The sequence below is a fragment of the Lagenorhynchus albirostris genome, chromosome 9 (assembly GCF_949774975.1).
Source record: "Lagenorhynchus albirostris chromosome 9, mLagAlb1.1, whole genome shotgun sequence".
In the NCBI taxonomy this organism is placed as follows: domain Eukaryota; kingdom Metazoa; phylum Chordata; class Mammalia; order Artiodactyla; family Delphinidae; genus Lagenorhynchus; species Lagenorhynchus albirostris.
Window position 1 is genome coordinate 51,472,149 of NC_083103.1, and position 23,187 is coordinate 51,495,335.

General features: G+C 40.0%; 2 protein-coding genes across 3 annotated transcripts in view; one reads left to right on the forward strand and one right to left on the reverse strand.

Annotated features, from left to right (window-relative positions):
- Window positions 1-3,780: 3,780 nt before the first annotated feature.
- On the reverse strand, window positions 3,781-6,675 carry LOC132525304 (cytochrome c oxidase assembly factor 4 homolog, mitochondrial). The gene is made up of 2 exons (XM_060157842.1): window positions 6,546-6,675; window positions 3,781-4,304 (listed from the first exon to the last, which is right to left on the reverse strand). The coding sequence occupies exon 2, from the start codon at window positions 4,290-4,292 to the stop codon at window positions 4,038-4,040; it is 255 nt and encodes an 84-aa protein (XP_060013825.1). The 5' UTR covers window positions 4,293-4,304; window positions 6,546-6,675; the 3' UTR covers window positions 3,781-4,037.
- A 76-nt stretch (window positions 6,676-6,751) lies between these two features.
- PAAF1 (proteasomal ATPase associated factor 1) overlaps window positions 6,752-23,187 on the forward strand; it is a 63,763-nt gene continuing 47,327 nt past the window's right edge. For both annotated transcript variants that reach the window (XR_009542459.1, XM_060159984.1), the window contains exons 1-4: window positions 6,752-6,865; window positions 8,256-8,296; window positions 11,223-11,326; window positions 15,675-15,764. Coding sequence is in view for 1 of the 2 variants with exons in the window: in XM_060159984.1 (XP_060015967.1) it covers window positions 6,819-6,865; window positions 8,256-8,296; window positions 11,223-11,326; window positions 15,675-15,764 (282 nt within the window). In the remaining variant the exon portion in view is untranslated. The remainder of the gene's footprint in view (window positions 6,866-8,255; window positions 8,297-11,222; window positions 11,327-15,674; window positions 15,765-23,187) is intronic.

Sequence of the window (23,187 nt, forward strand, 5' to 3'; positions counted from 1 at the left end):
GCTGGAGAGAAAGAAATGGAATCTGGATATTCTGGCCATTCAGACAATGTAGCAACACTCAGAGACCCCCGTCCCCACTGTTCTAGGATGTAAAGTATATTTAGGGAAGGAAAGCTCTCTGGGATGCATTGGGTTATGTCTGGAACTAGACCTGCTGACAAAGCACTACAGACAGAAGCAGCCAACGTGTCTTGTGCTTGTTTAATCTGTACTTTAATCTTCGTGCCATTTTTGTCTTCAAATGTCTGATCTCCCTGGAGAATTTGAAATGATTCATTTAGTTCTTATACTCCCCCTGGAATAACTTTTATTCTCAGACATTTCAGGTTTAGAGAATCAGCTCCATGTTTAGACAGAATAGCCAGGCTCTGAAAGATGTCCGGGCTCTGAGGAATGACAACTCTTCAGAAGATAACTGCTAGAGAAGGAAAGAATCCCTCCAGCGTCCTCTGCCTGTTTTAAGTCCCTGCTGGAGCAGAGCACGGAGCCCTAGCATTCCATACAGTGGAAAAGTATATAAGGTTTCAACTTGGACTTCCTCCAGTTCTCCTCGGATTTCTAAAGTCAGCAGCCCAGGATTTGGTCTGGCAACTTTACCTGAGGGAGGAAGAGTGGGAGGGGTATTACTCATCTAGTAAAACACTTTACAGTGCACCTTTGTACTGAGCACTGGCCATATCTCCAGCCAAGGAACTTGCAGGGAAGAGCCAAATCATGAGTCTGCCCTAGGCCTAGGCCTAGCCAACGGTGGCACCCAGCCAACAGATCTCTCCACTCATCCCTGGCACCAGGCCTCTCTGCAGAGGTAGATGTAGAGTGTATAGGGATAGGCATGGACCACCCTAAACTCCAGGTCCATGGCTGTGGGCTACAGAGCCGAGAGACTAAAAAACCATACTAATCTAGAACACTGTGGGGAACACCGTACTAGGCACTGGATGCTTGTGAGAGAGAACAGAGCTGAGAATAGCATAGGCTTTAGAACATACACTTGGAGTCTGATGCCCAATCTGTCCTTTATTTCCTCCTCTGTAAAGGAGAGTTAGTAGTGTTATGAGGATTAAATGAGATAATGTAACTCAGGACAGTGACTAGCACACAACAATAATAACAGCTAACATTTAGTGAATGCTTACTATGTGCCAGATGCTATTTCTAAGCTCTTTACCAATATTGACTCATTCTTTCGGCAACCCTGTGAGGAAGATCTACACTTATTAGCTTTGATGCCTTTGAGCAAGGTATTATAACTGCATTTTTACAGAAGAAAAAACAGATCCTGAGATGTTAAGTAGTTTGCCCAAAACCACATGGCTAATAAGTGGCATAGTGGAATTTGAAAGCAGCATATCATAGGGATTGAGAGCACAGACTCTGGAACCAGATAGCCTGAGTTAAATACTTCATACATATTAGTTATAGTAGTTCAATAAATACAACTTTTATTACCAGGTATTTATATATTACCTCTCATTTAATTATTTTAGTGTGCCTATTAAATAGGAATTATCCCCATTTATTGATACTTGAGGAAACAGGCTTGGGTGGCAATAGAGCCCTCTTTGCCCAAACACATTTTGTGACCGTCCCAGTGTTAGCTTCCTGTCAACTGGAGTCCTTCCAATCCTGCTCCCTCCACTTAGCTGGTTTGAAAGCCATTCCTCCTGCTGAGGTCCTTCCACCCTTTCCCTTTGCTAGAATACCCTGCCCCCCATGACCTATTATTTCTATTTTAATTATACAAATTAATATATAGGTACATTTCTGTTGTAACATATTTGAATATATAAGAATACAGTCCTCACTGATGGAACTTCACACTATGACCACTTATTCACTATTATAAACAATGCTGCAATGAACATAATAGATGTTTAAGCGGATTCCTAAAAGAGGAATTGCTGTTTAAATATTTAAAACATTTGTAGATCTCACCAAATTGCCCTGAAAAGCTTTACTAATTTATGATCCCTTCAATAGTGTGAATGTGTCTGTTTCTCTCCATCCCCACCAACACTGGTCATTATAAATACTTTTAATTTTTGTCAACAGGATCATCTAATAGTACTTTTGTTTTGTTTTGTTTTGGGTTTTTTTTGCGGTACTCGGGCCTCTCACTGTTGTGGCCTCTCCCATTGCAGAGCACAGGCTCCAGACGCGCAGGCTCAGCGGCCATGGCTCACAGGCCCAGCTGCTCTGCGGCATGTGGGATCTTCCCGGACCGGGGCATGAACCCGCATCCCCTGCATCGGCAGGCAGACTCTCAACCACTGCGCCACCAGGGAAGCCCTACTTTTGTTTTTAAGATCTGTATTTCTCTGATTATAAGTGATGTAGAATACATTTACATTTTCCTATGTTTTGGGGGCATATTTAACTTTGCTCACTTTTCAGTTGGGCTATTTGCTTTTTCTTACTGATTTCTAGTTTTTTTGTTTGTTTGTTTGTTTTGCCGCACCATGCGGCATGCAGGATCTTAGTTCCCTGACCAGGGATCAAACCCGTGCCCCCTGCAATGGAAGCAGTGTCTTAACCACTGGACCACCAGAGAAATCCCTCTAGGGACTTTTTATTTGTTGCAGATGGTAATCCTTTCTGCTATATATGTTACAAATATGTAGTGTCTACTTCATCTTTAATGGTGTCAACTCAACTACCTCCCTTCTCTTTGAGATTCTTGCTGACAGCTGCAGTCCACACTGCTACCTCTGATGACCCACAGCATTGGGTACACATGGCCCAACAGAGATTCACTCATCCTTTTATATATATATATACACACACACACAATCATCCCCTTCTGCCTGAAGGCTGAAATTGGATTTTACTGTTCTTTGAACTCACATTCCTCATATCTTCTCCCCTTCTCTCTTTCTCTCCTTCCCGAATACCAACACAAAGGCTCAAAGTAGTTTTAAGGCCTACTATATTTCAGACTTGTGCTTCTAATATATATATATATATGCTTAAGAAATGTTACTGATGATGATGAGAGCATATGCCCCTTTGCATTCCAGTTCTATAGCAGGGGTCACCCACCCAACTCCCTTCCCACTCCCAAATGTCAGACAGAAATAGACTGGGTAATGCAGTTCCATGGAAGAAAAATGAAAAGTGGTGGCAACTGTTGTGAACTGGAAAACACATCCACCTAAAAGAGAAATTGTTAATTCAGCTCCAGCAAATTGTTAAGTAAGAATATAAGCTCCATGTTGACAGCTTCTCCACTTTTCAAAAGCTGAAAATCTGTATGTTAAATGTACTTTTGAAATGTCAAGCCAACATTGTGTGTTTTTTTGTTTGGGAACATGTTGAGGTCAGACTCTTTATCTGTTAATGCAACAGAGTCTGGCATATGAGAGGCACTCAGTATTTGTTTTCCCATTTGCCTTCTTCCTTCCATTAGACTGACTGAAACATCCAGAACAACTGATGAAAGAGAAAGTCATTTACATCATTGTCAGGAATTAATTAGTTGCTCTAGTGTTGTTTTGTTTCTCTCTTAAACCAGACTAAAGCAACATAAAGGCAGAGATCATATTTTCATCACATCAATTTCCTACACAGTGCCTGGCATATGAGAAGGTCTCAGAAAAACTTGATATTTTTGAACCAATGCCTGAATAAATGAAGAACTGACTAGGTAACCAATTTACCTTTAGATTGTAAATTTACTTTAAAATTAAATGTCCATGTAATCAGCGCAGTACTTGGCGCACTGACCCAAGATGTAGCGTAGGAGAGCATCCCTTAACCCATTTCTTTGTTTTACATGGCAAATACTGGTCAATATTTAATATCAGTGACATAAGATGGGTGAGGATGTGTGGGATCTCAACATGACAATATGACTGCTCTTTATGGCAGTCATGTCCAAACCCATGGCTGCCTGGCTCTCAACCCCAGGCCCAAATACTATCCCCAAGTCTTACACTTCTCGGCCCACACTTCCACTGTGGAAGGATTTCTTTCTCCCATGATCTCTCTGGGTGCTGGTTTCTGCAGGGCCATCCTCTGGGGACAGGTGGTGTGGGCTCTCAGCGGTGGGCACTGCTTTGCTCTTTCTTCCTCTGCAGCTCCTCCCGTCGCCTCGCCTGCTGTTCACTCATGCAGTCCCTAAAGGCCTGCACCTGTGGCTGGCACTGTCGCCAGTCCTGGTGCTGGGCCATGCACTCCTGCACTGCATAGTGGGAAGCAGCACAGCCAGAGCGGGAGATCAGCTGGTCCAGTGGGTCCTCTTCTTCATCTTCTTTCTTCACCTGTCGGGACCAGGTATGGCCTTGAGCTGACATCTTTAGGAGTCTCTAGAACATCAACGGAGGGAAGGTTAGAGTAGAGACATTATTATATATGACACTGTTCCTCTGTTATAAATAACATTGACCACTTCACTGTTATAGCCTATTGAAGCATATGTCTCCCCTTGAAGGTTGTAAGCTATTTGAGGACAGATACTGGGCCTGATTCACCTTGGTACCCCTAGCACTAGGCCTGGCAGAGAACAGGCCTGCAAAATGGTCTGAACTGAACAGAATGAGATAAAGTATATGAGAATGCTTAGCACAGCACTAATAAGCTCGAATGGATTCTACAAATGGAATCTGAATTAAGTGAAATGTTTCCTTTCTGGAGAAGCTATGTTCTTTTCTCCAATTAGCCTTATTCTATGGCTGGAGAAGAACAAAGTTTACCACTTGGGAGAGTATCCAGATATGTGTAGAGTTTGACATATGAGAGAATGGAGAGAGTTGTGTGGCTGTAACATAGAGCAAACAGGGTCCAGGGCAAGAAATGAGTCTGTGAGGTGTGAGAGTATTTAACATGAGGTGTATCTGCCCAGACTGCCTTCCTACAATCATCTGCTTCAGAACATCCAGCACAAGGTAGCATACAGAAGGAACTTAAGAAAGGTTTGAAGATAAATGACCTCAGCCTTTGTACAAATTTTACCATGACAGACTGTAAATGAGCTAAAACTACTTAATGCTTTTCCTGGGTCTCTGATTGATTCAACAAATGATCACTGAGTACCTATCATGTACCAAGCACTATGCTAGATTTGAAGATACAGGGGTGACCTAGACAGACACATTTTCTGCCTTCACAGAGTTTACAATTTAGATAAGTAAATAGGCTGTTTACTTGTGTACAGTGTGTACAGACAGCTAAGATTGGGAACACAGTGGAGGAATACCTAATCCAGACAAGGGCAGGAACAGACAGGTAAGGCTTCTTGGAGAAAGTGATTTCTAAACTGAGGCTTAAAGGATGAAAAGGAGTAAGCCAGAGATGTAAAGAATATTCCTGATCAATGGAACAGCAAGGTGGGGGTTTGAGACAGAATTTGACATGAGAGGAACTGAAAGTTCTACATGACTGGAGAACAGAGTATGAGAACAGGAAAATTAATGAAATTGATGAGTTGAGAAAGTATCTGATCATAGGAAGGCCTCATATTAAGGCATCCAGAGGGTAATGGGGAAGTCACAAGAAGGATTTAAGAACTCTATAGACCTACACAAAACTCATTTGCTTTAGAGGCAGTGTAACCTAAGGGAGGAGGGGGAAACTGGGCTTTGAAAATAGACTTGGATTGGAAACTTAACTTTGTCACTGACTCACTGGGTGACTTTGAGCAAAGCACTTCATAATCTCTCTTGAAAAATAGAGATCAAATCTACCTCACAGGATTGTTGAAGACTAAATAAGATAATGCATGTAAGGAGCCTGGCACGTCCAAAGAGTTGGATAAGTAATAGCTCCTATGTTTTTCTCTTCCTAAATACACTGTGAGCTCTTTAAAGACAAGGGGAGGGACTTCCCTGGCGGTCCAGTGGTTAAGACTTTGCCTACCAATGCAGGAGGTGTGGGTTCGATCCCTGGTCCGGGAGCTAAGATCCCACATGCCTAGTGGCCAAAAAACTAAAACAGAAACAATACTGTAACAAATTCAATAAAGACTTTAAAAATGGTCCACATCAAAAAAAAATCTAATAAATAAGTAAATAAAGACAAGGGCAAACCTCTTGGAACAGTGCGGTGGAAAGAACAGTGCCTTGGATCCTAAGCCAAGAAATCTGGGTTCAAATACTTTACTCACTTTACTATGCACACACCTTAGCGTGCAATCTTTTTTAGTTTCCTTCTTAAGGTAATATTTAACTCTTAGAATTACTGTAAGGATTAATATCCTAATAAGTCACAAGTGAGTGCATGGGCTACAACAGGACTCAAGTAAATGCTGCCGTATTCTTTCCCCACTACAACCTAGCTTCAGTCTTCCCTAGAATAAAAAAAGGAAGACCCTCGCTCAGAGATCAAGACAGGATAAATGGTCGGTAGCTGGTTCGCGGAAACCGGCCGGGCAGAGGAAGGCACGGAAAGGACGGGAAAGCAGAGAAACCCAGGTGGCTAAGTCACCTATGGCTCCTCTGGCTCCTCTCCCACCTTCAGAAGAGGACGCATGCGCGTGCGCGGCCGCTTGGCACACCCCCAGTTGTGCCAGCTAGGCTTCACGGCGCAAGATCGCGGCACACAGTGCTCACCGAACACGCGGACAAGAGGACCCGAACGCGCGCTCCTGCACAGTTGCGTCGGTTTTGCAGGCACTTGGAACTCTTCCGACACTCCTGTCAGGAACCAGCCTCCTGTAGGAAGCGCGGGCGCACAAAGGGGCGGGGAGGGGAAGAGATCCACCGCGCATTTTCATTGGTGGCCTCTCGGTGTAGATCCCGCCCTTCGTTCTCGACGCAGCGCCTAAGCGCGGACCCACTTCCGTGAAAGAGCGGAAGACGCGGGCTGGTGGAGGCGGTTTCAAGATGGCGGTTCCTTTGAGGATTCAGAGCGACTGGGCCCAGGCTCTCAGGTGAATCTAGGTCCAGAACCGGGACGGAAGAGGCGGGTAGCGGATGTTGTCTTTACGTTAAGGAGAGCCATGCCCGATCCAAGATATCCGTAGGGGTTACCTCATCAATTGTTGAGGGAACCCTGGGTCTAGAAAATGAAGCCTGAAACCCACATGGTCATTGTTTTTCGTTCTCGCAAGAGCTGGGCTGAGGCCGAGGAAACACATATGCGCCGTGTGATTTCAGAGACAGAATAGGATCAATGAGTTGGAGAAAGACAGAAAAACTGGGAGGCAGGAAGACTTTTGGCCAAGTAGTCATGGTCATTTAGCAAATATTTATTGGTCCTCAGTTATTTGCAAAAGTCCCAGTACTCTCCACCACCACATTGTCTTTGATTGTGTGATGGAGTCTTTGTATGCTCCTCGACCCCTTGTGGTATATTAGTCATATTGTACAGTTCTTTTCAGGAAACAGTGTAACGCCTACCATGTCCAGTCTCTGACCTAGATGCTCGGCGGAGTTCAGATGTGTACTCTAAAGTTAAGGGGTGGTTCCTGCCCTCCAAAAGGAAACAGCTTAATTGGAATGCACAGCAAACCATTCATTTATTTAACATATATTAATCATATACTGTGCAAGTTATTATGCTAGGCACTAGAATGAGTACAGCAGTGCCATGAATGACAACTATTATACGTTTTTAAAATTGAAACAATGGTGACGATGAATAAAACATAGTCTCCTGCATTTAAGAAACTTACACTTTTCTAAGTGGGCTGAAATAAAATACACATTGCTTACTACAACACAGTGTGTAAAAGGAAGACCAGTGACATTTATTGAGGGCCACACCAAGTGCCTTTGAGAGAATGCAAGACCAGAATCAAGAAGTAACTTTGACCAAGATTGTGCAACTCATAAGTATTTCATGAAATGTGTGTTTTTTGTTTTTTTTTTTTTTTTGCGGTACGCAGGCCTCTTACTGTTGTGGCCTCTCCCGTTGCGGAGCACAGGCTCCCGACGCGCAGGCTCAGCGGCCATGGCTCACGGGCCCGGCCCAGCCGCTCCTTGGCATGTGGGATCTTCCCAGACCGGGGCATGAACCCGTGTCCCCTGCATCGGTAGGCGGACTCTCAACCACTGTGCCACCAGGGAAGCCCCTTCATGAAATGTTTGATGAAATACTTGAGCTTCATTTAACCAGCAGATCTATTCACTAAACACTTAATCCACAAATATTTCTTCAACAAATAAACAAAATTTGTCTGTGCCTGGATGAGATGTTAGACTCGATCATGTCTAAGTGCTGTGGCCAAACTAGAAATTATATGATCTTTCTCCCTTGCATCAGTACCATCCTTTTTTGACATTGAGTGAGCCTAATTAGGTTTTTGTCTCTCTTCGTAGGAAGGATGAAGGGGAGGCCTGGCTGAGCTGTCACCCCCCAGGTAATGTCCTTAAATCTATATGCCTTCTCTTTAGAGAAAGAGGATTTACTACCCCTAGGAGAGAGCTTCCTTTCTCCTAGCCCAAAGTTCTTGCATAGTGCTAAGAGTCTTCAAATGTTCTTGACCACTCTGCTGTAATGATTCTGCAACTCCATTCTAGGGGAAGACCTTCAGATTGGTTTTCCATTTGGAAGCCACAGACTTATTCATGGAGACATTGCTGATGCTTCTTAATCAGTCTCTTAGCCATATATTATTGTATTCTAAGCAGTTCTATAGCTTCAGTTGTGACCTTCCTGATTATGATTCCTAGATCTATAGCTCTAGTTCTGACCTCTCTTCAGTTTCAAGCAGACATTGAGTAGTTGTCTGCTATGCATTTTTGCTTAAAGCTCTCACTGTCATCTTGAGTTTATCAAATCCAAAACCTGAAGCTGAGCACTTCTGTTGTCAAACAGGTTCTCCTTGATTTTCTCAGTTCTTAAGTTACCACCATTCTAGGCATCAGAGTAAAACACCTGGTCACCTCACCCTGCCATTTATCATTCCCAAGGTTTATAAATTTTCCTTTGTTTTACTGATTATTTGTCATTTCAGAGACCTTTGATATCTTTTTATAATAAGATATTTTATTTCTATGAGAACTAGAGTTTTAAACAGAATTTTCTTTTGAGGAAATTGATGCTGCATCGAAGAAGACAGGGTAGCTAGAAGGTTTACAAATCAAGGGTTTTTGTTTTATTTTTAAAGATGGGAACTAATTGGAGAGCAATTAAAATATAGGTTGTAGGTAGAGAAGAGAAGGACTAATGGAAAAACCATTGTCTTAGAGGAGAGAGAAGGAGATTGAATTAAGTCTAAAAGCCTAAGATGAAAGAAGGTGAGGGTAAGTGTAGATGTAGATAAATGCAAATACATGAATATGGAAATGTGAGAGTATCTTATAGCCTCAGTTTTCTTTGTGATGTTGGAGGTAGGGTCAGCTTTTTCTGCGAAATAAAATATGTGCTATCTATGTTCTAGATGCTTTACATGCATTATTTCTGTTCCTCACAACCGTATCAGGTAGGTACTATTAGCATTCTAATTTTTTTTAGATAATAGCTGTATTGAAATATAATTCACATATGATAAGGTTTGTCTTTTTAAAGTGTACGATGCCATGGATTTTAATATATTCATAGAGTTGTATGTCTTCACCATTAATTCCATATGTTTTCATCACCCCCAAAAGAAACCCTGTGCTCTTTAGCAGTCACTCCACATTTTGCCCTCCTCCTAGCTCCTAGCAACCACTAATTGACTTTCTGTCTCTATGGATTTGCCTGTTCTGGACACTTCATATAAATAGAATCATAATATGTGGCCTTTTATGTCTTTCGTTTAACATAACATTTTCAAGGTTCATCCATTTTGTAGCATTCATTTGTTTTTGCGGCCAAGTAATGTTCTGTTGTAAGGATATATCACATTTTTTGTCCATTCATCAGTTGATGGACATTTGAATTGTTTCCAATTTTTGGCTGTTATGAAGGAAGAAGGATTTGATGGCAGGCTAGGTGTTATAAGAATTGGCTGCTCTGGGGAACAAAAGGGGCAAAAGGACTGCAAAACTGTGCAGAGTTTGGAAACTGGTAAATTGTAGTGGTGCCAGTCTGCACAGTTGTGTCCTTTTCTGTATCTGCACTCAGCAGCCTACATGTAGAAATGTAGAAGGTGAGTAGTTGGATCATTCACACTTTTGTTATATAGACAAAATACTGAGACTGAGATCATTTCAGAGACTTTACAAGTGTAGAGAGGTCATTGAGGGTGATGACAGGGGATTGGTTGAAATAATGCACCAAAAGGGCTAAACTTCATAGGATGGTTGGTGAAGTCAGGAGGGAATCATGAAATGTGACAAAAAGCAGAGTTCACTCAATCCTATTTTTGTGGCATCTTTCTGAACTAGAATTTCATGCCATTTCTCTGCAAAACCTACTTCACTAGATCTTCTCTAGTCCATACTTCTACCCTAGATTGTGAGTTACTCCATTAGTATCTTTCAACTACCAAACTGGTATATTAATTGATGCCTCCTTCCCCCTTGTTCTTTGTGACTTTTTCTTATTCTTGACACACCCCTCCCTGACTTGGGGTTTCCTTTCCCTTATCTTTGGCCTAGTCCTATCTTTTTTCAAGATCCTACTTAAGTCCCACCCTCTCTAAGAAGCTCTCCCACTCTGCATGAATCCATGATGGTTTTTACTTCCCTCTTACTCCTAGAATTTCAGTTTGGTGCAAGTTACTTAACTGAATAATTTGTAGCACCTTGCTAGTTTCTGAGCTCAAGGACTTCACAGTCTGGTGGGGAGGCCAGAAATGTAAACAGCGTGTTATGGGCTGTTGCAGAAGTGTATGTATAAAGTGCAGAAGAAGAATAGAATGTTTTTAACTCCATTCTACCATCTACATATGTTTATGTGTAGGATAATACCTTATTTAGCCCATATCACTGCAAAAGCAGTGTCCTACTTAAGCAAATTTTCCAGTTATTGAAGCTTAACTCTTTAGTCTGTATTATGTGTATATACTGTGGATAAATGCATACGTTCATGTTCATCTTCACCTTTCGTCCTGGTAGAATTCCATTTCACAGCCAGTAAAACTGAGGTTGAGATTACTCTAGTAGTTTTCTCTACAAATACTATATTGTATCTCAAAATCTTTGTTCCTGGCTTTTAGCCCTTGAATATATTTCTTCCAAATTAGGTTTGCCTAGACTAGTGCTCTTTCTACTTCACCTCACTTTTAACACAAGTGCCTGCTTTTCTTTCATGAGCCAATTTCCTCGCATTTATACAGATGCCTGAGTTGGGTCTTCAAGGAGAAAAATGTTTAATTCTTCTTATTTTTTTGAGACATGCTTTTTTGTGCTATATAGGGAAACCAACTTTGTATGGCAGCCTGACTTGTCAAGGAATTGGCCTTGATGGCATCCCAGAGGTTACAGCTTCGGAAGGATTTATTGTGAATGAAATAAACAAGGTAGGTTTTTATGTCTTCTAGGTAGCACTGTGTCCAAAACTATGGTAGTACCTATATACGTACTTTAAAGATTTATACTGTTATCTGCGTATCAGTGTCATCTCCATTTCATTTGTATAATAATCATAGCTTTTACTGCCTTTGAATGTCAAGAGTTTTCTTTTTCTTTTATATATACATATGCTTTTAGATGCAAACTTCCTCTTACTTCCCTTATACCAGTGCTGTCCAATAGATGAATGTGAGCCACATATGTAATTTTTTTTATTGAAGTATAGTTGATTTACAGTGTTTCAGGTGTACAGCAAAGTGATTCAGTTATGTATGTACATATTTATTTTCTTTTTCATATTCCTTTCCATTATAAGTTATTACAAGATATTGAATATAGTTCCGTGTGCTATATAGTAGGTCCTTGTTTATCTATTTTATATATAGTAGTGTGTATCCACATGTGTAATTTAAAATTTTCTAGTAGCCTCCTAAAAAAGGTAAAAAGAAACAGGTGAAATTAATTCTAATAATGTATTTTATTTAACCCAGTATATCTAAAGTATTATTTTAACCTGTAATTAATATAAAAAATTATTAGAGATAGTTTTTTTAATTAAGTCTTTGAGATCCTCTCTGTATATTTTACACTTAGAGCACATCTCAATTCAGACTCTAATTTTTTTTAATATAAAATTTATTTATTTATTTTTGGCTGTGTTGGGTCTTCGTTGCCATGCACAGGCTTTCTCTGGTTGCGGCGAGCAGGGGCTGCTCTTCGTTGTGGTGTGCGGGTTTCTCATTGTGGTGGCTTCTCTTGTTGCAGAGCACGGGCTCTAGGTGCGCGGGCTTCAGTAGTTGTGGCACGCGGGCTTCAGTAGTTGTGGCACGCGGGCTCAGTAGGTGTGGCTCGTGGGCTCTAGAGCGCAGGCCCAGTAGTTGTGGTGCATGGGTTGAGTTGCTCTGCAGCATGTTGGATCTTCCCAGACCAGGGCTTGAACCCGTGTCCCCTGCATTGGCAGGCGGATTCTTAACCACTGTGCCACGAGGGAACTCCCAGACTCTAAATTTTTATTGGAAATACTTGATATGTATTTAGGTTTTAAAAAATTTACAGTTGAGAACAGATTCACATATCTAAGTAGTTCCAAATGTACTTAAAAAGTTTTCCAGTAACTGAATCAAGTATGTTTTTAAGCTAAACGTTAAATAAAATTAAAAATTCATTTACTCATTTGCATTAGCCACATTTTAAGTGCTCAGTAGCTTTATGTGGCTAGTACCCACCATATTGTACAGCGTAGTTTTATAATGTGTCTGGGCACACCTTGGTGAAGACCTGTATTAGTAGTACTTAATTGTTTTTCTCATTGGTCTTTGAGGTGAGTAGGTGGCCATGTAAGTTGCAGAACTCATGATCTGACTTTCCTTCCTCTTTCTTTTTTTTAAAAAATTAATTATTTTATTTTTATTTATTTTTGGCTGCGTTGGGTCTTCGTTCCTGCGCGCGGGCTTTCTCTAGTTGCAGAGAGCGGGGGCTACTCTCTATTGCAGTGCGCAGGCTTCTCATAGTGGTGGCCTCTCTTGTTGCGGAGCACAGGGCTCTAGGCATGCAGGCTTCAGTAGTTGTGGCTCGTGGGCTCTAGAACGCAGGCTCAGTAGTTGTGGCACATGGGCTTAGTTGCTCCATGGCATGTGGGATCTTCCTGGACCAGGGCTTGCACCCATGTCCCCTGCGTTGGCGGGCGGATTCTTAACCACTGCACCACCAGGGAAGCCCTCCTTCCTCTTTCTGATGGCAGCAGTCAGTGTGCTCTGGTGAGATGATTCCCAAAGGGTGAAACGGCCTTTTTTGGTGTGTGTATAATTAAGCTTTTTTAGTTGTAAAATATTTCAGGTGTACTGACAAGAGTAGAGAATACTTTGTTTTTTACATAAGATCTTCAGCAGATGTTCATTCATTACCCTCTGTGCAAAATAATAAGCTACATGTTATTATATATTTTATATTTGTTTTTCATGAACAGTATTGTAGAAAGTACCAGAAGGTCTGAGTCCAAGTCTTAGTTACTGTGACACTTACTAGCAATATGGTTTTGAACAAATAATTTAGTTACCTGAGCCTCAGTTTCCTCATCTATAAAACAGAGACAGTATTCTACCTCATAGGCTGATTAGTGGGGAGTGAAATTGCATATGAAAGAAACTAAGATATTAAAAGTGAGTTATTGTTTATCATAACAATCCTGTGGGATTGGCATTTTAAATTTACATTTTGCAGATAAGCAAACAGATTCAGAGAGGTTAATTAACCCCTAATAATCAAAGCTAGTTAGACTATGTCAGAATTAAAACCCAGTTCTATTAACTTCAAGTATGACACCACCTTGCAAGCCTACATTTTTTCCAGGTGTTTGCCGGTATCCATCCACAGCCTGGGCACTGACTTCCTTTCTTCCCTTTGTACTCAGGCTGTGATACAAAGCTTACCTTTTCCAATATCATTACTAATTTCTGCAGTGTACTTGCTAAGTCAGACAGTAAATGCTTATGGTTGAACGTTCATTTGTTTCCTAACTGCCATGAGTCACTTTGCTGTTTGATGTTGCTACAGTGTTCTATTATACAGATCTGTCATTATGCTTAAAAACCTAACTTGGAAAGATAAAAAGTTTGACTTTTAATTTTATCTTAATGTGGAATATTCACACTTCCCCCTCACACTGAATTTTGTCTGTTTTGATATCTCCTGCAGCTTTTCTTTAATATCTTTTCATTAACAGCATGATTCTCTACTGCTGGAAGGTAACAACTTTTATCTTCCTTCATAGTCTGTTTACGGTTAAAGGGTGATTTGCAGGATCGATAAGCAGGAGAAAACCACTGATTCTTGAAATCTTTTACATAATTAGCCCCAAAGAAATAGTCTTCTGAGAGCAAACACAGTTCTTACAGAGGCTCGAACACTGAGCTTTCAGAGCTCCTCATATCCTTGCTTGGTATGAATATTTAGCCAGGAAAGTTTAGCTGACACTTTAGTTTCAGGTACAGGAGACAATTCCAAATCCGGGTCACCTCTCTTGCAGCTGTATGGGCTTTGTCATGTGGTTAGAAACAAAAACTCATTTAATGAAAGGCCTGCAGGCAGCCAGGCATAGATACACTGGCTAAGAAAGTACTGTTTGTATAGATAATCTAATTCTCTTTTTAAAGGAGAAGACCTGTAATAAGAATATATTGATTTTCAGTGATGAGAATAACTTTGAAACTGTTCTTTCTAATGAACTATGAGGACTGTGCTTGTTGTACATAGATTAGCCTCATAAAGAGGTTCAGAAAATCTTGATTATTGAAGGCATTTTCATTGTCCAGCAGAATTTCCAGAAACTTTCAAGTACTACTGCAGAAGAGATAACAGGTTAGGGGCCATCTGGTGAGAGCAGCTCCTCAGCTCTGTGTAGGAGATATACACTTAGGGGATGGTGTTAGTATTCTGCAAATTAGAGTAAGGGATTGTTGTACTGCAAGAATCCTTGAGGCGATGTTTACCAAGCCTTTTATACCTCTGCCTTGAAACACCAACATACTTACCCTAAATGGTTGCAGTCTGCCTTCAGCAAGTCATGTCACTTGAATCTAACATCTGGTTCTAGGTGTAATTTACTACTACGTCACTAGTGTTATCTTGCTATAGTAGCTGAAATATATGTGATAATGACTAGTCAAAACGTGGGAAATCATAAGACAGCTATTTGGTGATGACCAGTCTATGAACATGTATAGTCAGTTTAAGTCCTAGTTGGGAATGAGCACCACAAGCCTGACCAGGGCCTACACATTGTGTGAGTGTACCGTAATTTACTTTACCTACTTTCTTACTCTGGTAACTATACACGTCAGTAGTCTAACATTTTTTCTGCAAGTTCTTTTATAGGCAGCAAGTTTACTTTTAGACTAGTCTTTTCAGCCCTAGGCCCGGGAGCTGGTGCTGTTTTTTCACAACTCTTGGTACTGTTCCTTGCCACACTGCTGACTGAGAGTACTGGTATTAGATTTTCTTATGAAAATTAATGTTCTCGTGTTTGTCATTTGTATCTTATTGTTGGTTTGTCTTCTATGGAACAGTTTTCTTCAACATAAAAGCATAATGGCTCAGCAGTACCAAATTACATTGTAGCCCTCTGCAGTAAGAGGACTGCTGATCTGTAGGGGAGTGATAGTGTCTTGGGTTGGGGAAGGAGGATTAGGGTACACTTAAAAGGTAAGAGTGTTCTTTTGTCCTAATGTTTTCTTTAAGAAGCTTTAATTCCTTTGGAGTAGCTTTACTGATGGATTTCATTTTTCCTTCTCTGTTTAGAAAAGCATTCATATTTCATGTCCAAAGGAAAATGCATCTTCGAAGTTTTTGGCACCATATACTACTTTTTCCAGAATTCATACAAAGAGTGTAAGTATTCTGATAAAATGAGGAGAAAATATAATAACATGTTAATTTTTCATGCTTGTCTAGTGCTATAAACATATTCATAATTAATGTGTTTTTCATTTACTTTGCATTATAAGATGACACAGCTGATAAAGCGTGATAGGTTTGGCAAAACTGGTACTTGGGTCCACTTAGAATAAATATACAAATCCACTCACTGGTAATCTCAAATAAAGGAATTGTATGAAATTTCCTTATATATGTTTTACCAGAGCTACTTACCAGCTTTTGGATAATGATGATAGTAGTTGATGTTTGAGTAATTTGCCACTGCTCATATTTCTGTCCCTTTGCCTAACGGAAGGGGCATTTTCTCAAAATTCCAAGTACAGCATATTGAGGGATAATTTTCAAAGGTCTTTGTGATAAAGCCCTTTCTACTACCGTAAGCTTTTTAGAAGCAGAAATGAGAAATAGGTGAATAAACTGATTGTATTAAAGCCTACTTCTTCTTAGTGTTTGGTACATTTTCAAAAATAGCTGTTTTTATCCTTATTGCAAAACAAATATATATTTAGTGATGAAAATTTAGGAAATGTAAAAGTGAAAATCACTCATTTCTATAATCTAAAGATAACTATTGTAAGCTTTTGTTATGTAGCACTTAATAATAATCATAGTAATCTTGCCATTTGCAGCAACATAGGTGGACTTGGAAGGCATTATGCTAAGTGAAATAAGTCAGAGAAAGACAAATACTGTATGATGTCACTTATATGTGGAATCTGAAAAATAAAACAAACTAGTGAACATAACAAAAACAGACTCACAGATATAGAGAATAAAGTAGTGGTTACCAGTGTTGGGGGGGGGAAATAAGGAGGGGCAAAATAGGGGTAGGGGATTAAGAGGTACAAACTGTTATGTATAAAATAAATAAGGTACAAGGATATATTGTACAACACAGGTAATATAGCCAATATTTTATAATAACTATAAATGGAATATAACCTTTAAAAAATTGTGAATCACTATTTTGTACACCTGTAACTTATATAATATTGTATATTAATGTATCTCGATTTTAAAAAGTTAAAAAATAATAATCATAGTAGTAATAGCTGACATTTATTGATCACCTGCTATGTGCCAGCACATGGTAAGCTTTACATATCATTATTTTACTTGATCCAGTCTTTTTTCTTTATAAATATTTTACCACAACAGGTTTTTACAGTACATGTTGTTTTATAAGTTACTTTTTAATTCTTTTTTTTTTTGCTGTACGCGGGCCTCTCATTGTTGTGGCCTCTCCCGTTGCGGAGCACAGGCTCCGGATGCGCAGGCTCAGCGGCCATGGCTCACGGGCCCAGCCGCTCTGCGGCATGTGGGATCTTCCCGGACCGGGGCACGAACCCGTGTCCCCTGCATCGGCAGGTGGACTCTCAACCACTGCGCCACCAAGGAAGCCCTGTAGGAAGATTTTTAATCACAGTCTCAATTTCAGTGCTTGTGATTGGTCTGTTTATATTTTCTCTTTCTTCCTGGTTCAGTCTCAGAAGGTTGTGCTTTTCTAAGAATTTGTCCATTTCTTCCAGGTTGTCCATTTTTTTGGCATAGTTGCTTGTAGTAGTCTCTCATGATCCTTTGTACTTCTGCAGTGTCAGTTGTTACTTCTCTTCTCCTTTTTTCATTTCTAATTGTATTGATTTGAGTCTTCCCCCTTTTTTTCTTGATGAGTCTGGCTAATGGTTTATGAATTTTGTTTGTCTTCTCAAAGAACCAGCTTTTAGTTTTATTGATCTTTGCTATTGTTTCCTTCGTTTCTTTTTCATTTGTTTCTGATCTGATCTTTATGATTTCTTTCCTTCTGCTAACTTTGGGGGTTTTTTATTCTTCTTTCTCTAATTGCTTTAGGTGTAAGGTTAGGTTGTTTATTTGAGATGTTTCTTGTTTCTTGAGGCAGGATTGTATTGCTATAAAATTCCGTCTTAAGAACTGCTTTTGCTGCATCCCATAGGTTTTGGGTCGTCATGTTTTCATTGTCATTTGTCTCTAGGTATTTATTGATTTCCTCTTTGATTTCTTCAGTGATCTCTTGGTTATTAAGTAGTGTATTGTTTAGCCTCCATGTGTTTGTATTTTTTACAGATTTTTTTCCTGTAATTGATATCTAGTCTCATAGCGTTGCAGTCAGAAAAGATACTTGATATGATTTCAATTTTCTTAAATTTACCAAGGCTTGATTTGTGACCCAAGATATGATCTATCCTGGAGAATGTTCCATGAGCACTTGAGAAAAATTTGTATTCTGTTGTTTTTGGATAGAATGTCCTATAAATATCAATTAAGTCCATCTTGTTTAATGTATCATTTAAAGCTTGTGTTTCCTTATTTATTTTCTTTTTTTTCGGTACGTGGGCCCCTCACTGCTGTGGCCTCTCCTGTTGCGGAGCACAGGCTCCGGACGCTCAGGCTCAGCGGCCATGGCTCACGGGCCCAGCCGCTCCGCGGCATGTGGGATCTTCCCAGATCGGGGCACGAACCCGTGTCCCTTGCATCGGCAGGCAGACTCTCCACCACTGCGCCACCAGGGAAGCCCTATTTTCATTTTTGATGATCTGTCCATTGGTGAAAGTGGGATGTTAAAGTCCCATACTATGATTGTGTTACTGTTGATTTCCTCTTTTATGGCTGTTAGCATTTGCCTTATGTATTGAGGTGCTCCTATGTTGGGTGCATAAATATTTACAGTTGTTATATCTTCTTCTTGGATTGATCCCTTCATCATTATGTAGTGTCCTTCTTTGTCTCTTGTAATAGTCTTTAACGTCATTTTGTCTGATATGAGAATTGCTACTCCAGCTTTCTTCTGATTTCCATTTGCATGGGATATCTTTTTCCATCCCCTCACTTTCAGGCTGTATGTGTCCCTAGGTCTGAAGTGGGTCTCTTGTAGACAGCATGTATACAGGTCTTGTTTTTGTATCTATTCAGCCAGTCTGTCTTTTGGTTGGAGCATTTAATCCATTTACATTTAAGGTAGATATCAGTATGTATGTTCCTATTACTATTTTGTTAATTGTTTTGCGTTTGTTATTGTAGGTCTTTTCCTTCTCTTGTGTTTCCTGCCTAGAGAAGTTCCTTTAACATTTGTTGTAAAGCTGGTTTGGTGGTGCTGAATTCTCTTAGCCTTTGCTTGTCTCTAAAGGTTTTAATTTCTCTGTCAAATCTGAATGAGATCCTTGCTGGGTAGAGTAATCTTGGTTGTAGGTCTTTCCCTTTCATCACTTTAAATATGTCCTGCCACTCCCTTCTGGCTTGCAGAGTTTCTGCTGAAAGATCAGCTGTTCACCTTATGGGTATTCCCTTGTATGTTATTTGTTGTTTTTCCCTTGCTCCTTTTAATATTTTTTCTTTGTATTTAATTTTTGATAGTTTAGTTAATATGTGTCTTGGCATGTTTCTCCTTGGATTTATCCTGTATGGGACTCTGCACTTCCTGGACCTGATTGACTATTTCCTTTCCCATATTAGGGAAGTTTTCAACTATAATCTCTTCAAATATTTTCTCAGTCCCTTTCTTTTTCTCTTCTTCTTCTGAGACCCCTGTAATTCGAATGTTGGTGCGTTTAATGTTGTCCCAGAGGTCTCTCAGACTGTCCTCAATTCTTTTCATTTTTCTTTATTTTGCTCTGCAGTAGTTATTTCCACTATTTTATCTTCCAGGTCACTTATCCGTTCTTCTGCTTCAGTTATTCTGCTGTTGATTCCTTCTAGAGAATTTTTTTTTAATTTATTTATTTTACTTATTTTTATTTTTTGACTGTGTTGGCTCTTTGTTTCTGCTCGCGGCTTTCTCTAGTTGTGTCAAGTGGGGGCTACTCTTCATTGTGGTGCACTGGCTTCTCATTGTGGTGGCTTCTCTTGTTGCAGAGCATGGGCTCTAGGTGTGTGGGCTTCAGTAGTTGTGGCTTGCAGGCTTCAGTAGTTGTGATTTGTGAGCTATAGAGCACAGACTCAGTAGTTGTGGCACATGGACTTGGTAGCTCCATGGCATGTGGGATCTTCTCCGGACCAGGGCTCGAACCGATGTCCCCTGCATTGGCAGGCAGATTCTTAACCACTGCGCCACCAGGGAAGCCCCCTTCTAGAGAATTTTTTATTTCATTTATTGTGTTGTTCATCACTGTTTGTTTGCTCTGTAGTTCTTCTAGGTCCTTGTTAAACATTTCTTGTATTTTCTCCATTCTATTTCCAAGATTTTGGATCATCTTTACTATCATTACTCTGAATTCTTTTTCAGGTAGACTGCCTATTTCCTTTTCATTTGTTTGGTCTGGTGGATTTTTACCTTGCTCCTTCATCTGCTGTGCATTCCTCTGTCTTCTCATTTTGCTTAATTTACTGTGTTTGGGGTCTCGTTTTCACAGGCTGCAGGTTCGTAGTTCCCGTTGATTTTGGTGTCTGCCCCCAGTGGCTAAGGTTGGTTCAGTGGATTGTGTAGGCTTCCTGGTGGAGGGGACTGGTGCCTGTGTTCTGGTGGAAGAGGCTAGATCTTGTCTTTCTGGTGGGCAAGACCGTATCCGGTGGTATGTTTTAGGGTGCCTGTGGCCTTATTCTGATTATAGGCAGCCTCTCTGCTAATGGGTGGGGTTGTGTTCCTGTCTTGCTAGTTGTTTGGCATAGGGTGTCCAGCACTGTAGCTTGCTGTTCGTTGAGTGGAGCTGGGTCTTAGCATTGAGATGGAGGTCTCTGGGAGAGCTTTCGCCATTTGATATTATGTGGAGCTGGGAGGTCTCTGGTTGACCAATGTCCTGAACTCGGCTCTCCCACCTCAGAGGTACAGGCCTGACACCCGGCCGGAACACCAAAACCCTGTCAGCCACATGGCTTAGAAGAAAAGGAAGGAAAAAAAGAAAGAAAGAAAGAAAAAATAAAATAAAGTTATTAAAATAAAAAATAAAAAAAATATTAAAAATAAAAAGATTAAAAAGTAATTAAAAAAGGGGGAAAAAAGAAAGAAAGAATAGAGCAAGCAAACCGAAAAACAAATCCACCAATGATAACAAGCACTAAAAACTATACTAAAAAATAAAAAACAAACAAAAAAAAACCAGACAGACAGAACCCTAGGACAAATGGTAAAAGCAAAGCTATACAGACAAAATCACACAAAGAAGCATACACATACACACTCACAAAAAGAGAGAAAGGAAAGAAATATATATACCTTTTGGGAAGTCTGAGATCTTCTGCCAGCCTTCAGTAGGTGTTCTGTAGGAGTTGTTCCACATGTAGATGTATTTCTGATGTATTTGTGGGGAGGATGGTGATCTCCACATCTTACTCCTCCACCATTTTGAAGGTCTCTGAATTGTCATCTTTATCCAATATTTAGGAATGCTCCATTGATCTGTCTGTTCTTTTGCTGTAACTAAGGAATAGATCTTTAGCTTTAGGCTCTGACCTAGGTTTGTATCCTGGCTCTGCTCTTTCACCTTGGGGAAATTAAACTACCTCTTAAACCTCAGATTTCTCACCAATACTTAAAGATTTTTGAGTGGATTATATGAGAGTAGTGTCTGTTACATGTCTGGCACATAATAGCTAGCTATTCAATAAATGTTAGTTCTCTTTCCTCTTTCTCTTTAATAAAAATCTGGAGGAAGGAGACAACTGGTATGATGTATAATCTACTTTTCAGTGTTCTATCACTTTGGAAGAATAGATAGTTCAGACTTAATTCCTTTTTCGGTCTAGGAACTAGGGCCCCAAAGATATGTAACTGAGATAAATAACACAATATCCCTATCCTTTCCAGGAAGAGTATATTAACTGAGAGGGTACCAAATCATATATCAGAGTTTCTCAACCTTGGCAGTATTGACATTTTAAGCTAGATAATTCTTTTTTGTAGGGGACTGTTCTATGCACTGTAGGATGTTTAGCTGCATCCCTGGCCTCTAGCTACAAGTTGTCCATTGGACACCGCCCCCAGTTGTGACAACTAAAAATGTTTACAGACATCACCAAATGTCCCCCCAGAAACAAATTGCCCCTGGTTGACAACCACTATGATACATTGAGTTGGCCAAAAAGTTCATTTGGGTTTTGCCGTAAGATGTTATAGAAAAATCCAAACGAACTTTTTGGCCAACCCAATATAAACATAGAAGCTGAAGACCACTGGGGGAGGAAGTGGTGAACTCCTTGGGGAGTTGGGAAAACCATTTACCTTTTGAGGAGTGGGTCATTTTTAAAAAAATCATTAATTGTTCATTTATTCTATTTCTTATTCTCCCTTTCTCTTATTTGAGCTCATTATTAGGTGATTCACCCATTTATTAATCACCTACTATATTCCAGATACTCTTCTGGGCACTGGGGCTATATAGTAATGGATAGAACTGTGGTATAGAGCCTGTATTCTAGGGTGTGGGTCCAGACAGGATTTGCCAATGACTTGGATATAAGATGTGAGTAAATGAGGAGTTGGGATAATTCCAAAAATTTTGGCCTGAGAATTGGGTAAATTCTGGTGTCATTTACTTGGGGGACAAGTAGTTGCATTGGTAGGGAGCAGGGGAAATAAGGGTTCTATTTTGGACATGTTAAGTTTCAGGTGTCCACTATAAAGCCAAAGATAGATGCCTAGCAGGCAGTTGGATAGATGGTGCCTGAGTCAGGAAAGAGGTTGGGCTGTATTGCTTTAGGGATTAAATTGATTTCAGAGTGAGTAGGAAAGTGTTTAAATATGTTTTGTTTCTGGGGCCCTTGAATGGGGACAGTAGCTGGTCTCATTGATATAGGTCAGATGGCTTTACTTTCTTATCTAGTGTTGATGAGCTGCTTCATCCCTCTTCCCAAACTGTTATTAGGTATTTGTTAAATAGTTACTGTGTACATAGCCTGTGATTTGTGTGAGAAAGTGCTGGACATCGTTCTGACACTTATAAAGCTCATCATGTAGTTGGGGAGCCAGAATAGAGTTGAACTTGACAGTACTGGTAGTCAGATTTAAGGCCCAGGATTAGGGTGGTAGCAGTGGTGTTGGAGAAGAAAGATAGATCTGAGAAATGTCTCCTACACTAGAATGTGAAAGCAGTATCCACTGATGAGAAGCTAGGAGCAGAATGGGATTATTATGAGGATCAAATGATTCAGTGTATTTAAAAATGTTTTATAAATGATAAAACATGATATAAATGTTAATTGTTGTCATAATCCTTAAAATTAAAAGAACTGCAATTAAGTTAATGGTCCTTTTATTGAGGAACCAAAATAAAGAAGAAAAAGTCTTAGGAAGTGTTAGAGTTGACCCATATATCCCTTTAGTTTTTGCCAGACCTATTCATTATGGCTTAATTGGCATAGAGGTGTAAAGTGGAAGGTTGAATAATTAAAGGCAAAGTTCCTATTTTTTTTTGTTTTTTGTTGTTGA